This window comes from Gossypium raimondii, chromosome 10, assembly GCF_025698545.1.
Source record: "Gossypium raimondii isolate GPD5lz chromosome 10, ASM2569854v1, whole genome shotgun sequence".
NCBI lineage: Eukaryota > Viridiplantae > Streptophyta > Magnoliopsida > Malvales > Malvaceae > Gossypium > Gossypium raimondii.
Genome location: NC_068574.1, coordinates 47,818,977 through 47,835,398, shown reverse-complemented (window position 1 = coordinate 47,835,398; position 16,422 = coordinate 47,818,977). Strand labels below are relative to the sequence as shown.

Sequence of the window (16,422 nt, the reverse complement as noted above, 5' to 3'; positions counted from 1 at the left end):
CAAGCGAAAGCATGAGAGTTGGAGACACCAACATTCCTTGAAACAGAGGATCGTGGTTGAAAGTGATGATGAGTATGACCCTTATCCAATATCGATATCAGAGGGTGATTGGAAAAGATACGAAGAGATGGAAATCATCGAGGAAGAACGGAAGCATCACTGTGGTAGACCTCACGGTATTATTGACCATAAGATATACCGAAAACTGCTATGAAGCTTCCCTTTATCAAATGCGAGGAACTCATTATAAAGATTACTCATCATTTCTTGTGGCGATGAAGGAAAGATTGAAAGATCATGTTTATCATGATAAAGAAACTTCCTCGTATTACAGGGAGAAAGCACCTTGTGTTAACCGCAGTAAAAGGTTTACTGACAGCCATCTTTGGGCTCTCGGCAGAAAAGCTCATCTGCGCTTTAAAAGAGATGATCAACCAACTTCATTTCTTTTCTTTCTTTGGATGGAAGAAATGAAAGACTAAGACATTTCATTTAAGTGGGGATAATAGCCCCAAGTTTCCATTTTTCATTTTCTCACAATCCAAATAAAGGTCCAAGTTTCCAATAGTCAACATCAAAGGCCTCTCTCCTAGTTTCCGACCCAATCTTTGCTTTTTCCATTTTCAATAACCCTGAAATATAAACCAAGACTTTGAAATTAAAAAAATAGTTGTATTCTTAGGATAACAAAAACAGGCAAAGAGGAAAACGAAAGGAACAACAGAAGAGAGAAAAACGTTTACCTGAAGGAGGCTGCGATGAAGGGGAGGAGTGCTAGTGGCCGGAGGCGAATAAAGTAAGGGAGGCTGAGACTGAGAGTGGTTATTGAGTTAAGTGAACATTTTTTAGGTGAGAAAGTGGGGAGGGTAAAATAGAATTCTTTGGACACCGAATCAGCATTCAGTGGGAATGAAAGGGAATAAAAATGGCCCTTATTCCCTGCATAAGCCTGTAATGGAATACAACCGTAATAGGCATTCCACTAAACCAAACATTGGTTTGTAGAATTGAGTTGTAATGGCATAACCATTACATTGAACCAAACATGGCCTTATTGGTGGGATGGATAAAAACAAAGGGTGTAAGGTACTTAAAAAAAGTATGAAGTTTAGGTACAAGTTAGGTTAAAAAAAATTAGGTCCCAAATAGTATAAGTTGCCAAATTTAGGTACCTCCGTATATATTTATGTTTCATTGAAATTTATTTCAAAGATATAATATTATATATTTGAATTTGTAATGATTATTTAAAAAATAATTCATATATTCAAATTAAAATTTATATATAATTAAAATTAATTACTTAACAAATATTTAAAGTTTATTATATATTAAAATATTAATAATAAGTTACAATAAATTATTTTTAATATTTTTTATTAAAAATTATAATATTAAAAAAATTAAATATTATTTAAATACATAATTTTATTTTACAATATTATATTTAGCATAAATATTTTAATTCTAATAACACCTTTTAACAAATTGGTTAAATTTTGCATCAAACTTAGCCCAATAAATCTGAAATAATAGTCTATGGGCTAAACTTCAATAGGCATTAAGGGCTTTTGCAGGGTTTTAGATCCGATAGGGTTTCTTTACCTTATTTGCACTATGTTTTTTCTTATCATTTTTAAGAAACGAGAATGAATTTAACGTAATCGAAATATTTGTAACCTATGACTATGACGTTCGACTAATTTGTACACAAATGTGGAAAGTAAAAGAAAAATGGAGTCGATGGATGATGATTTTGATGATTTGTATGCTGGTGTTGAAGTCCAAGCTAGCTCAGCTGTTGGCGAACAAGAAGAGAATAACCCTGGCAATAGCTCCAAAAGCACCGAGGTGGATAATAAGTTCATCGCCGGTTCAGTTACGGAAGATAGTGATAGCGAGGATGATTTGAACATTGTGTTGAATGATGATGATTGCTAGAATTTTCCGGTCACCGGTGCTAGGAGTCACGGTGGTAGCTACGAGGAGAACGAAAATGGTGATTTTGGTGTAGATGGAACCGGGTCAGATAATATTTCAAGGCGAGTGGAACCGTTTAGTGATGGGTCGGAGCTAAAATTTAGAGGGGATGGTGTAGAAATAGGGACTGGAGCTAAAATTGAGGTTAATTCTCTCTTCAAGGTAACTTTTTTTTGCTAATGCATTGTACTTAAAGTAGCATAGTTTTATTTATTTATGTTTTGTTTCGTTTTATGTATATGTTAGTATTGGTTTAGCTTTTTTTTAATGGAGAAAACGAACATTTCTTTCCTTGATGTAAATTACAACCATTTGTGCTCTTAATTTTGATCCTTATTGTATTAAAGCAGTGTATCATTTTTTTTCTAGATTTGTGTTAATTCATGATTTGAGTTTTTATATTGTAGTATGTGAGACCTCATGGATCATCATTTCCAAGTAATATAAGGGTTAATGGACATACTGGTGTGTTGTCATTTTCTTATAAGTCGAGAAGAGGTGAACGGGAAAACGATGTTTACAAGCAAAACAAGGTTGCTACCATGAAATCATTGCCACATCAAATTGGACATTGTTTTTCCCTTCCATGATACAGGTTGGTTGATGCACTTTAATCTTTGATTATATTGAACCTTAATTTGCTATGGGTTCCTTTCATGTATCATGCATTGAAAAATGCAAATAATTTTCAGTTGTCTAAGCTCAGAATGAGAATTAATGTTATCTAAATTTTTAGTTATTATCGTTTAATGCTCATTTAGAAATGTGAGTTATTAACTCTGTTATAGAGCTTTTCTAATCTATTCCTTAATGTTGTTGACTATGCTTCTTGTCATTCCCGCCTTAATTTCTGTAGGACAATATTGGATGTCAATATTGATGCATTTGAGGAGAAACCTTGGAGGCATGCTTCTGCAGATATAACAGATTTCTTCAATTACGGATTTAATGAGGATAGTTGGAAAGAATACTGTAACTCCCTGGTGAGTAATTTATTATCATGCTAATTGTCTTGCCATGTTTTACCTTGCGGTGTAGCTTATTTCTTCTACTATGATGCTAATGCAGTTTAGCTGGATGGTTTTCTTTTAAAATTCTTTTTATAGCACTTTGCTTACGGGAACCTTTTAGTGAGGTTTTTAACAGGAGAAACTTGGGTAACAAACATCGAGGCAGGCTAGGATTCCTTCTCATTATTCTTCAAAACTTGACCAGGTTGATTATTTTAACCTTCATAATAGACTTTTGAGTTTTTAGGTAATGCACTATAAAAGTATCTCAATTATCTGAGGTTTCCAACTTTTTGTATGGTGATAGGCTTATGAAGCTGAGGCTGGTCATGAGATAGTAACTCGGGAAGCTATGTAGTGGCCCAAATTTAAGGTTATCGGAACAGTGGTTTTAGGACCACAAATCTGATGAAAAAAATTTATTTTTCTTATATTTTTATGGTCAACAATTTCACAAAATGATTTCGTGAAAATTTCGTTCGAAAATTTCGACGTTTGGGCACTCAATTTAGTCAAAAGGACTAAATTGTAAAAAGTGTAAAAGTTGAGTTCTACATGTTAGAGGTGTCCAATTGTTATGAAACTTTAAATTGGAGGTCCTTATATGGTAATTATACCATTGGTAACTTTGTAGACAAAAATGGACATGAGATAAGTGAAATAGAAAATTTTTAAGTTAGGGGCAATTTGGTAATCTAGTAATTAAAATAAATTAAAAGGGAAAAAGATGGCAAATTATGCTCATCTTCTTCATATGAACGAAATCAGCAAGGGGAGAAGCCATAGTTAGGGTTTTCAAGCTTCCAAGCTCCATAGTAAGTGATCCCAAGTCCCGTTTTTAATGTTCTTTACGTTTTTGAGATCTCGGTAGCTTAATTTAGCTTATTCTAGCAATAATTTAACCTAGGGTTTATATTTGGAAAAATACCCATAGGTAAAAAGTGTTTATTTTGATGTTTTATGATAGAATATGAAGCTATAAATTATGTTAAACAACTTTTCCTAAGCGATTTTAAGTGAAAACGAGTAAAACGACATAATCGGTAAAAATACCTAATGTTCATAAGTACATGTTAGAGTGGGAATTTGATGTTGCCATAGAAGGGAAAAATGTTCAGAATGTTATAAAACATAAGAATAAGAGATGAAGTTTAATTTCCGAGCCTTGGGGAAAAATGTAATTATGTAAAAGTTTAGGGGCAAAATTGTAATTTTGAAAAAGTTAGAGTCGAGGGCTGTTTTGATGAATGTGATTATTAAATAAGTTAAATTTACTATTTTAGATCAAGAAGTATGAAACTCGAGGTTAGACCAAGGGAAGAATAAAGTTGAAGACTAAGTTGGTGAATTTGGCTATAATTGGTACCGAGGTAAGTTTACGGTAAATAAATGCAATATTTCAATATTTATTATTAATGCTGTTAATTTCCAACAATTATGAATTTATTTTATGAATTTATTTGATGATGATCCAAGCATGAAATGATAGAGAATTAAAATTTAAAAGTCTCGTTGATACATAAGGATGGTACTGGATACGAATGTCATGACATTTGGGTAAAGAGATCCCATGTAAGACCATGTCCGGGACATGGCATTGGCATCCTTAAGATCATGAGAGGTCCTCAATAAGACCATGTCAGGGACATGGCATGGGCACCGAGATGAGAGGTCCCATGTAAGACCATGTCCAGGACATGGCATTGGCATCGAGATGAGAGGTCCCTATAAGACCATGTCGGGACATGGCATGGGCACCGAGATGAGAACATCCATGTAAGACCATGTCTAGGACATGGCTTTGGCATGTTATTATCGAAAGAGACCCGAGTATCCTTATTATTCCAATGTAGCTCAACGGGCTTGTAAACGAATCATGTTCATGAAAGTTCAGTTTAAAGCATAAATGGCAAGCTCAGGTAAGTTGTAAGACTTAAGAACTTATTATACTATCAATTGATGTTCAACGATGCAGCAAGAGTTGAGTAAGTTATGCACACAAGTATTCTAAGTAAACAAGTAAGAGAACTAGTATGAGATTAACTAAAGAGTAAACTAGAGATATAGACATTGAGTTTAATTATTTAAGTTAAATATTGTTATTTATTTGCTAGTAAACTTACTAAGCTTTATGCTTACGTCTTTTATTTCTCTTCCTCTTATAGTATTACAAGGCTACTTCAAGGATCTTAAAGAAGTCGAAGATCGTCCATACTATCAACCACAACTGCTCGGTATTTTATGTCGAAACACATTTGAGTTATGGCATGTATAGGGATTTAGTTATTCTAAATGTTTGTATTTATGATCTTGCTAAAGAATGATGTGTAAGTATTTGATGATGAATGGTTGCTAAAATGGTTAAGTATGGAAGTGTTTGTTGTTATAAAAGTTCAGGTGATAAACTATGCATGGAAATCATAAAAGGGTAAAATTTTGCAAAGAAATGAAATTCAGACAACCTTGTGGCGTGACTTTGAAAAATCACCTAGGATGGTATAAAATGAATTAGAGGATGAATGATATATGGAATTAAGGCTTGTTGAGTCTATTTTCATGGAAAAATAACAGTGTAGCAAAAGGAAATTTATATTTTAAGATATGTGAATTCTAGTAAGATAAGTTAAGTAATGCCTCGTGCTCGACTCCGGCAACGGTCTCGGGTAAGGGGTGTTACATTTATTGGTATCAGAGCAGGTTTAGTCGGTTCTCGGAAATATGCAGTATGAATAAGAGTTTACCTATACATGCCATACTTATATATTTTGATAGTGTGACGACTCCTGACGATTTTAAAATGTTTTCTTTTATAGTTATGGATCCGGAACGAGCTAGTACAGATGAAGTAGAAAGTAATGCGCCTGCTTCCGCAGAAGGGATGGCGCCACTAGATGTTAATGTTAGTGAAAGACCTGCATCAGTTAGACAGGGAGGAGGAGCTAGAGAAGCCTTCTTCCAAGCCATGACTGATTGGTTTGTCGAGTTCGTTCGTACGAATCCGGCTATAAGACCTCCACCCCTTCAAGAATCACAGGTTCCCCATGTAGCTTCCCCAGCTGCAGGTATAGTTATCAGGGAGAGACCACCTGTTGATAAGATTAGGAAGCAAGGGGCTGAAGAATTTCGGGCTACCAAAGATGATGATGCAGAAAAAGCGGAATTCTGGCTTGAGAATACAATCAGGGTTTTTGAAGAATTATCTTGTACACCGGAAGAATGTATGAAGTGTGTTGTTTCACTTCTTCGAGATTCAGCTTACCATTGGTGGAAGACCCTCGTGTCAGTAGTACCAAGTGAGAGGGTTACATGGGATTTCTTTCAGGAGGAGTTCCGAAAGAAGTACATCAGCCAGAGATTTATAGATCAGAAAAGGAAGGAGTTTCTTGAGCTAAAACAAGGTAAAATGTCTGTGACTGAATATGAACGCGAATTTGTCAGACTTAGTAAGTATGCACGGGAATTTGTATCCACCGAAGCCAACATGTGCAAGAGATTTGAAGATGGGCTTAATGATGACATCCGACTATCAGTGGGTGTATTGGAAATTAGAGAGTTTGTTGTTCTGGTAGAAAGAGCCTGTAAAGTAGAAGACTTGTTAAAAGAAAAAGAGAAAGGCAAAGCTGAAGCTGAAGCACAGGATACAAAGAAGAGGCAGATGAGTAAATCATTTCAGTCTACATCTAAGAGGCCTAGGGAGCTCTCTAGCGGATCATATTTTCCAGCTAGATATCCTGGCCGAAGCAGGGGCAGAAGATTTGAGGGTTCTAGAGCTCAAACCACTATAGTTGCAAGTACTGGCAGTACTCGACCTCCTAGGCCGGAATGTCCTCAATGTGGGAGACGCCACCCCGGAAGTGTAGAGCAGGTGAAAATGTTTGTTTCAGATGTGGAGCGTCCGATCACTTTATTCGGGATTGTCCTGAAACAGCTAAAAGAGAAGAGATAACGTGTGTGAGATCAGGAAATGCTCCTACTAGAGGTAGACCGCAGAGAAACCCAGGAGTGGGAGCGAGTAATAGGAGTGCATCCAGAGATTCAGCAGCGAGATCAGATGTTAGAGCACCCGCGAGAACATATGCTATTCGTGCTCGTGAAGAGGCGTCCTCTCCTGATATAATTGCGGGTACATTTTCTCTCTATAATACTACTGTTATTGCATTAATTGATCCTGGCTCTACACATTCATATATATGCACAAAATTAGCAGTTGTTAAAATTTTGTCTGTTGAACCTACTGAATTTATGGTTAAAGTCTCTAACCCCCTGGGCCAGTTTGTGATGGTGGATAAAATTTGTAAAAATTGTCCACTGATGGTAAAAGGTATTTGTTTCCCGATTGACTTAATGTTATTGCCTTTTGATGAGTTTGATGTGATATTGGGCATGGATTGGTTAACTCAGCATAATACAGTAGTAAACTGTAGACAGAAATATGTTGTACTGAAGTGCCAGAATGGAGAATTACTTGGTTAATCGATCGAACAGATGAATTATCTGATGTGATTTCAGTTATGACGGCTCAGAAGTGTGTCAGAAAAGGGTATGATGTTTATTTGGCGTATGTGTTGGATACTAAAGTATCTGAGTCAAAGATACAGGTAGTGCCAGTTGTATGTGAATTTTCTGATGTGTTTCCAGAGGAGTTACCAGGGTTGCCACCAGAAAGAGAAGTGGAATTTTCTATAGATTTGATTCCGGGAACTGCCCCAATTTCCATAGCTCCGTATCGTATGGCTCCTACAGAATTAAAAGAGTTAAATGCACAGTTACAGGAACTTGTTGACAGAGGTTTTGTTCGTCCGAGTCATTCACCTTGGGGTACTCCAGTTCTGTTTGTGAAAAAGAAAGACGGGTCTTTGAGATTGTGTATTGACTATCGGCAGCTTAATAAGGTAACTATAAAGAATAAGTACCCGTTGCCTCGATTTGATGACTTATTTGATCAACTGAAAGGTGCCACAGTATTTTCAAAGATTGATCTCCGATTGGGTTATTACTAGATACGGGTAAAAGAGCCAGATGTGCCAAAGACAGCTTTCAGAACCAGGTATGGGCATTATGAGTTTCTGGTTATGCCGTTTGGGTTGACTAATGCACCTGCAGTATTCATGGATTTGATGAACCGGATATTCAGACCGTATCTAGATAGGTTTGTAGTAGTTTTCATTTATGACATTTTAGTCTATTCTCGGGATGAAACTGAGCATGCAGAACATTTGAGAATAGTGTTGCAAATTCTGCGTGAAAAGAAACTTTATGCTAAATTCAGTAAATGTGAATTTTGGCTTCGAGAGGTAGGTTTTCTAGGACATATTGTATCCGCAGAAGGCATCAGGGTAGATCCGAGTAAAATTTCAGCTATTGTCAATTGGAGTCCACCGAAGAATGTATTTGAAGTTAGAAGTTTCTTGGGTTTAGCTGGTTATTATCGGAGATTTGTACAGGGGTTTTCTATGATAGCTTCTCCAATGACCCGTTTATTACAGAAAGATGTTAAATTTGAATGGACAGATAAATGCCAGCAAAGTTTTGATCGATTAAAGGAGTTGTTGACGAAAGCACCTGTGTTAGTACAGCCTGAATCGGGTAAGGAATTTATTATTTATAGTGATGCATCATTAAATGGTTTGGGTTGTGTCTTGATGCAAGAAGATAAAGTAATAGCCTATGCTTCAAGACAACTTAAGCCACATGAAAGAAACTACCCCGTACATGATTTTGAATTAGCTGCTATTGTATTTGCATTGAAAATATTGTGGCATTATTTGTATGGTGAAAAGTGTCATATTTATACTGATCACAAAAGCTTGAAATATTTGATGACACAGAAAGATTTGAATCTGAGACAACGCAGGTGGCTTAAACTGATAAAGGATTATGATTTGGTTATTGATTACCATCCGGGCAAGGCTAATGTGGTAGCTGATGCTTTGAGCCAGAAATCTCTATTTGCTTTACGAGCTATGAATACCCGATTGTCACTGACTGATGATGGTTCAATCATAGCTGAAATGAAGGCTAAATCGATGTTTCGTCAACAAATATGTGAGGCTCAGAAAAATGATGAAAAGTTACAGAGCTAAACGGGCACATTATGAGTCCGTAATGATTCGAATTTCGATGGGACCGATGGTTGTTTATTATTCGAGGTAGAGTATGTGTACCAAGAATTCGAGCTTATCTGAAGATTCTACACGAGGCCCATAGCGGTACTATGTCTCGTACATCCGGGAGTAATAAAATGTATAATGACTTGAAAAAGATGTATTGGTGGCGGTATGAAACGTGATATCTCCGAGTTTGTATCAAGATGTTTAGTATGTCGCCAGTTAAAGTTTGAACATCGGTACCTTCGGGTTACTTCAACCAATCACTATACCGGAATGGAAATGGGAAAGAGTCACTATGGATTTTGTATCCGGTTACCGATGTCTCCAAAGAAGAAAGATGCCATTTGGGTAATTGTCGATCGATTGACAAAGTCTGCGCACTTTATTCCGGTATGTATGGATTATTCTTTAGATAAATTGGCTGAATTGTACATATCTGAGATTGTTAGACTACATGGAGTGCCTGTCTCCATTATATCAGATAGAGACCCCCGATTTACGTCTCGTTTCTGGAACAAATTGCAAGAAGCTTTGGGTACTCAGTTGCATTTCAGTACTGCATTTCATCCTCAGACAGATGGCCAATCTGAGTGTGTAATTCAGGTATTGGAAGATATGCTCCGATGTTGTGTATTAGAATTTTAAGGTAATTGGGAAAGGTATCTACCTTTGATTGAATTTGCTTATAATAACAGTTATCAGTCCAGTATTAAAATGGCTCTGTATGAAGCTTTGTATGGTAGAAAATGTAGAACACCATTATATTGGACAGAGCTCAGTGAAAAGAAGATACACGGAGTTGATTTGATTCGAGAAACAGAAGAAAAAGTAAGACTGATTCGGGATAGTTTAAAAGCAGCTTCTGATCGTCAGAAGTCATATGCTGATCTTAAACGAAGGGAGATTGAATTTCAGGTGGGTGATAAAGTATTCTTAAAAGTGTCTCCTTGGAAGAAAGTTCTTCGGTTTGGTCGAAAGGGTAAATTGAGTCCAAGATTTATCGGACCATATGAAATCATAGAAAGAATTGGACCGGTTGCTTATCGATTGGCTTTACCACCGGAACTCGACAGAATTCATAATATTTTTCATGTATCTATGCTACGACGATATCGGTCAGATCCTTCACATGTTATTACTTCGACAGAAGTGGAGATTCAGCCGGATATGACTTATAATGAAGAACCAGTTAAGATATTAGCACGGGAAACTAAGGAGCTTAGAAACAAAAAGATAAATTTGGTGAAAGTGTTATGGCAAAAGCACGGGATTGAGGAAGCGACATGGGAACCGGAAGAGGCAATGAGAAAACAGTACCCAAACCCCTTTACTGGTAAGATTTTCGAGGACGAAAATCCTAAAAAGGGGGGGAGAGTTGTAGTGGCCCAAATTTAAGGTTATCGGAACAGTGGTTTCGGGACCACAAATCCGATGAGAAAAATTTTATTTTTCTTATATTTTTATGGTCTACAATTTCACAACATGATTTCGTGAAAATTTCGTTCGAAAATTTCGACGTTTGGGCACTCAATTTAGTCAAAAGGACTAAATTGTAAAAAGTACAAAAGTTGAGTTCTACATGTTAGAGGTGTCCAATTGTTATGAAACTTTAAATTGGAGGTCCTTATATGGTAATTATACCATTGGTAACTTGGTAGACAAAAATGGACATGAGATAAGTGAAATAGAAAATTTTTAAGTTAGGGGCAATTTGGTAATCTAGTAATTAAAATAAATTAAAAGGGAAAAAGATGGCAAATTATGCTCATCTTCTTCATATGAACGAAATCAGCAAGGGGGGAAGCCATAGTTAGGGTTTTCAAGCTTCCAAGCTCCATAGTAAGTGATCCCAAGTGCCGTTTTTAATGTTCTTTACGTTTTTGAGATCTCGGTAGCTTAATTTAGCTTATTCTAGCAATAATTTAACCTAGGGTTTATATTTGGAAAAATACCCATAGGTAAAAAGTGTTTATTTTGATGTTTTATGATAGAATATGAAGCTATAAATTATGTTAAACAACTTTTGCTAAGCGATTTTAAGTGAAAACGAGTAAAACGACATAATCGGTAAAAATACCTAATGTTCATAAGTACATGTTAGAGTGGGAATTTGATGTTGTCATAGAAGGGAAAAATGTTCAGAATGTTATAAAACATAAGAATAAGAGATGAAGTTTAATTTCCGAGCCTTGGATGTAAAAGTTTATGGGCAAAATTATAATTTTGAAAAAGTTAGAGTCTAGGGCTGTTTTGATGAATGTGATTATTAAATAAGTTAAATTTACTATTTTAGATCAAGAAGTACGAAACTCGAGGTTAGACAAAGGGAAGAATAAAGTTGAAGACTAAGTTGGTGAATTTGGCTATAATTGGTACCGAGGTAAGTTTACGGTAAATAAATGCAATATTTCAATATTTATTATTAATTACATTAATTTCCAGCAATTATGAATTTATTTTATGAATTTATTTGATGATGATCCAAGCATGAAATGATAGAGAATTAAAATTTAAAAGTCCCGTTGATACATAAGGATGGTAATGGATACGGATGTCATGACATTTGGGTAAAGAGATCCCATGTAAGACCATGTCAGGACATGGCATTGGCATCCTTAAGATCATGAGAGGTCCTCAGTAAGACCATGTGCGGGACATGGCATGGGCACCGAGATGAGAGGTCCCATGTAAGACCATGTGCAGGACATGGCGTTAATCCGAGATGAGAGGTCCCTATAAGACCATGTCCGGGACATGACATGGGCATCGAGATGAGAACATCCATGTAAGACCATGTGCAGGACATGGCTTTGGCATGTTATTATCGAAGAGACCCGTATCCTTATTATTCCAATGTAGCTCAACGGGCTTGTAAACGAATCATGTTCATGAAAGTTCAGTTTAAAGCATAAATGGCAAGCTCAGGTAAGTTGTAAGACTTAAGAACTTATTATACTATCAATTGATGTCCAACGATGCAGCAAGAGTTGAGTAAGTTATGCACACAAGTATTCTAAGTAAACAAGTAAGAAAACTAGTATGAGATTAACTAAAGAGTAAACTAGAGATATAGACATTGAGTTTAATTATTTAAGTTAAATATTGTTATTTATTTGCTAGTAAACTTACTAAGCTTTATGCTTACGTCTTTTATTTCTCTTTCTCTTATAGTATTACAAGGCTACTTCAAAGATCCTAAAGAAGTCAGAGATCGTCCACACTATCAACCACAACTGCTCGGTATTTTATGTCGAAACACGTTTGAGTTATGGCATGTATAGGGATTTAGTTATTCTAAATGTTTGTATTTATGATCTTGCTAAAGAATGATGTGTAAGTATTTGATGATGAATGGTTGCTAAAATGGTTAAGTATGGAAGTGTTTGTTGTTATAAAAGTTCGGTGATAAACTATGCATGGAAATCATAAAAGGTAAAATTTTCCAAAGAACCGAATTGAGAAAGACCTTGTGACGTGACTTTGAAAAATCACCTAGGATGGTATAAAATGAATTAGAGGATGAATGATATATGGAATTAAGGCTTGTTGAGTCTATTTTCATGGAAAAATAACAGTGTAGCAAAAGGAAATTTATATTTTAAGATATGTGAATTCTAGTAAGATAAGTTAAGTAATGCCTCGTGCTCGACTCCGGCAACGGTCTCGGGTAAGGGGTGTTACAAGCTATAACAGGGGATGTAGCTGAGGTTGATTCGTCCTTGAAATGTGCTGATAGTGGGGCGATGCTCTTGGAACTGGTATGCTTAAAGCTTCAGTGTCTGATACAATCTTCATAGCATCTGTTTCGTGGGTGTTGTTTAATTCTTTAGTGGTTTATTACTTCAGCCAAAAGGAAGAGCAATTAAGGTTGAAGATAGCATCAATGAACGCCAACCATCCATGGATATAAGGCGTCCACGTTTTCAAGATTCTGATGTTATTATAGAGGTCTCCTTTTACTCTAGTCTTTAATGCACAATATGCACAATTCTTACATATTGTAACCTTTGTATTATTTTTAATTCCATGGGTTGGCTCCAAATAAGCATGCGGATTCCACTGTGGATTCATCGACTCGCAAAGGAAGAATTAGGTCATGGTAGCAAGTCTAAAGTGTCGAGTCAGGAAGCTGGATGCAAAGGATGATAGAAATGTTTGCTTTTCATTAGTGCTAGCAATGAGGAATTGAATGAAGAGCATTATGCAAGGGCTAGAAATGTGTCCACATCTTCTTTGGAGAGGTCTGAATCATTTGTTTCTTGAACTATATTTTTCTATATTATAAATATAATGGATATTTGAAGCTTATGGATCCCTCTACTGAGTTCTCTACGTGCTTGATTTGTCCTGCACATCCTTTGTTGGAACTTCTGGTTCTAACATGGGTGTTTTTTTATTCAGTTGATTTTAAGTGCTAGTGTTAAAGGGTTTCTCTGCCTCCCAAAAGAAGAAAGAAAATGAAGGATTCCATAAAAACTAAAAAGGATACTAGTACTTGATTAAAACTTGAAAAGAAGGTTTACTGTCGGCACTTGGCATATTTAGTATGTTTACATCTGGTATTCTAAGCTTCATTCGCATGTATCGACTTCGATGGTCGCATAGTTGTACCATATTTTAGTGATTATTTTAGTAAGCTTTTCTTTATTTTTATTATTATTATAAACCACTGACACCTAATTTTTTAAAAACATCGATTAGGTCTTTGCACCAAAGATCTAAACAAACTTCACTAAAGACCAATTGATCATGGCAAGGCCTATGTCTCGATATGAATGGGGTTGCCATCAAAATATGGAAGTTCACATTTCGGAAGGAACTGAAGCAATGGCAACCAAAAATAAGGAAAATGAAGCGACTTGCGAAATACTCACCATTCACATACTTACGTTATTGAGACACAACCATCACTCGACAATCGAAGTCATTTTAGCCCTACACTTTCCTTTTCCGAAGCGATCCACGAAAATAGTGTTCATGCCGCTTCCATTGAAATCCAAGTCCGTTAAGAAGGAAAGAACCGAGTTATGGCAATCGGATTACGAAGTCACTTTATCATAAGAGTTCCGAAGTGATGGCCCCAAAGTGAAATTAAATGATGGAGAAGGTTTTTGAACATACAACTCCCATGAGAGACAAGCGAAAGCATGAGAGTTGGAGGCACCAACATTCCTTGAAACAGAGGATCGTGGTTGAAAGTGATGATGAGTATGACCCTTATCCAATATCGATGTAGAGGGTGATTGGAAAAGATACCAAGAGATGGAAATCCGAGGAAGAATGGAAGCATCACTGGTAGACCTCACGGTATTATTGACCGAAGATATACCAAAATCGCTATGAAGCTTCCCATTTATCAAATGTGAGGAACTCGTTATAAAGATTACTCATCATTTCTTGTGGCGAGATAGAAGGAAAGATTGAAAGATCATGTTTATCATGATAAAGAAACTTCCTCGTATCTGGGGAGAAAGAACCTTGTGTTAACCGCAGAAAAGGTTTCTTGACGACCATCTTTGGGCTCTCGCAGAAAAAGCTCATCTGCGCTTTAAAAGGATTCGACCACTTTGTTAGAAGAAACTGGAATGAGAAGGAGTTTTATCATGAACGACGAGCTGGCATAGCTAAAGAAGATGACATGGAAGGGTTTTGGTATCATGGACAAAGACCATCCATAGTTGGCAGAATAACCATATCTGACATTTGTCAAGTAAAAGCAGATTTTGATATTTTATTTAAAGTAAAATCAATAAAAATATGTCCTTGCATCTCTGCAGCATAAAATCCTCTACCCCTTTTTGTCATTTTGGGAAGAGGGTTGTCAATTTGGCATGGGGAGGGACATGAAGCTACATGAATTTTCATCCATTCTCAGTATTTGTCAAAACTAGAACCAATGACTCAAGTAAGTGTTATTGGTAAGCTACTAGTCCAGCTCTACAACATATATTATACTAGATATGAATGAGCCCTATAATTTCCACATACATTTTCACTAGCATCTTAACCCTCCTTCATTTTTACAATAAATAAAACATCATTTGGTGAAGTGTAAACAAAAATTGCTACGTACATATCTACTTGAAAATAAAGTGTATAACCACGATGAAATGCATCAAAAAATTTTATCTGGATATTAATTAAAAGGAGAAAGGAAGAAGATGAGCAACCAACTTCATTTCTTTTCTTTCTTTGGATGGAAGAAATGAAAGACTAAGACATTTCATTTAAGTGGGGATAATAGCCTCAAGTTTCCATTTTTCATTTTCTCACAATCCAAATAAAGGTCCAAGTTTCCAATAGTCAACATCAAAGGCCTCTCTCCTAGTTTCCGACCCAATCTTTGCTTTTTCCATTTTCAATAACCCTGAAATATAAACCAAGACTTTGAAATTAAAAAAATAGTTGTATTCTTAGGATAACAAAAACAGGCAAAGAGGAAAACGAAAGGAACAACAGAAGAGAGAAAAAGGTTTACCTGAAGAAGGCTGAGATGAAGGGGAGGAGTGCTAGTGGCCCGAGGCGAATAAAGTAAGGGAGGCTGAGACTGAGAGTGGTTATTGAGTTGAGTGAACATTTTTTAGGTGAGAAAGTGGGGAGGGTAAAATAGAATTCTTTGGACACCGAATCAGCATTCAGTGGGAATGAAAGGGAATAAAAATGGCCCTTATTCCCTGCATAAGCCTGTAAAGGAATACAACCGTAATAGGCATTCCACTAAACCAAACATTGGTTTGTAGAATTGAGTTGTAATGGCATAACCATTACATTGAACCAAACATGGCCTTATTGGTGGGATGGATAAAAACAAAGGGTGTAAGGTACTTAAAAAAGTATGAAGTTTAGGTACAAGTTAGGTTAAAAAATTTAGGTCCCAAATAGTATAAGTTGCCAAATTTAGGTACCTCAGTATATATTTATGTTTCATTGAAATTTATTTCAAAGATATAATATTATATATTTGAATTTGTAATGATTATTTAAAAATAATTCATATATTCAAATTAAAATTTATATATAATTAACATTAATTACTTAACAAATATTTAAAGTTTATTATATATTAAAATATTAATAATAAGTTACAATAAATTATTTTAATATTTTTATTAAAATTATAATATTAAAAAAATTAAATATTATTTAAATACATAATTTTATTTTACAATATTATATTTAGCATAAATATTTTAATTTTAATAACACCTTTTAACAAATTGGTTAAATTTTGCATCAAACTTAGCCCAATAAATCTGAAATAATAGTCTATGGGCTAAACTTCAATAGGCATTAAGGGCTTTTGCAGGGTTTTAGATCCGATA

The 16,422-nt window shown here is 35.6% G+C and overlaps 1 protein-coding gene across 1 annotated transcript; it reads left to right on the top strand.

Annotated features, from left to right (window-relative positions):
• Nucleotides 1–5,805: 5,805 nt before the first annotated feature.
• On the top strand, nt 5,806–13,010 carry LOC105775484 (uncharacterized). Its single transcript, XM_052622491.1, has 7 exons — nt 5,806–6,193; nt 6,245–6,823; nt 6,919–7,113; nt 7,569–7,768; nt 7,991–8,894; nt 9,627–9,694; nt 12,837–13,010. The coding sequence occupies exons 1-7, from the start codon at nt 5,806–5,808 to the stop codon at nt 13,008–13,010; spliced, it is 2,508 nt and encodes an 835-aa protein (XP_052478451.1).
• Nucleotides 13,011–16,422: the final 3,412 nt, after the last annotated feature.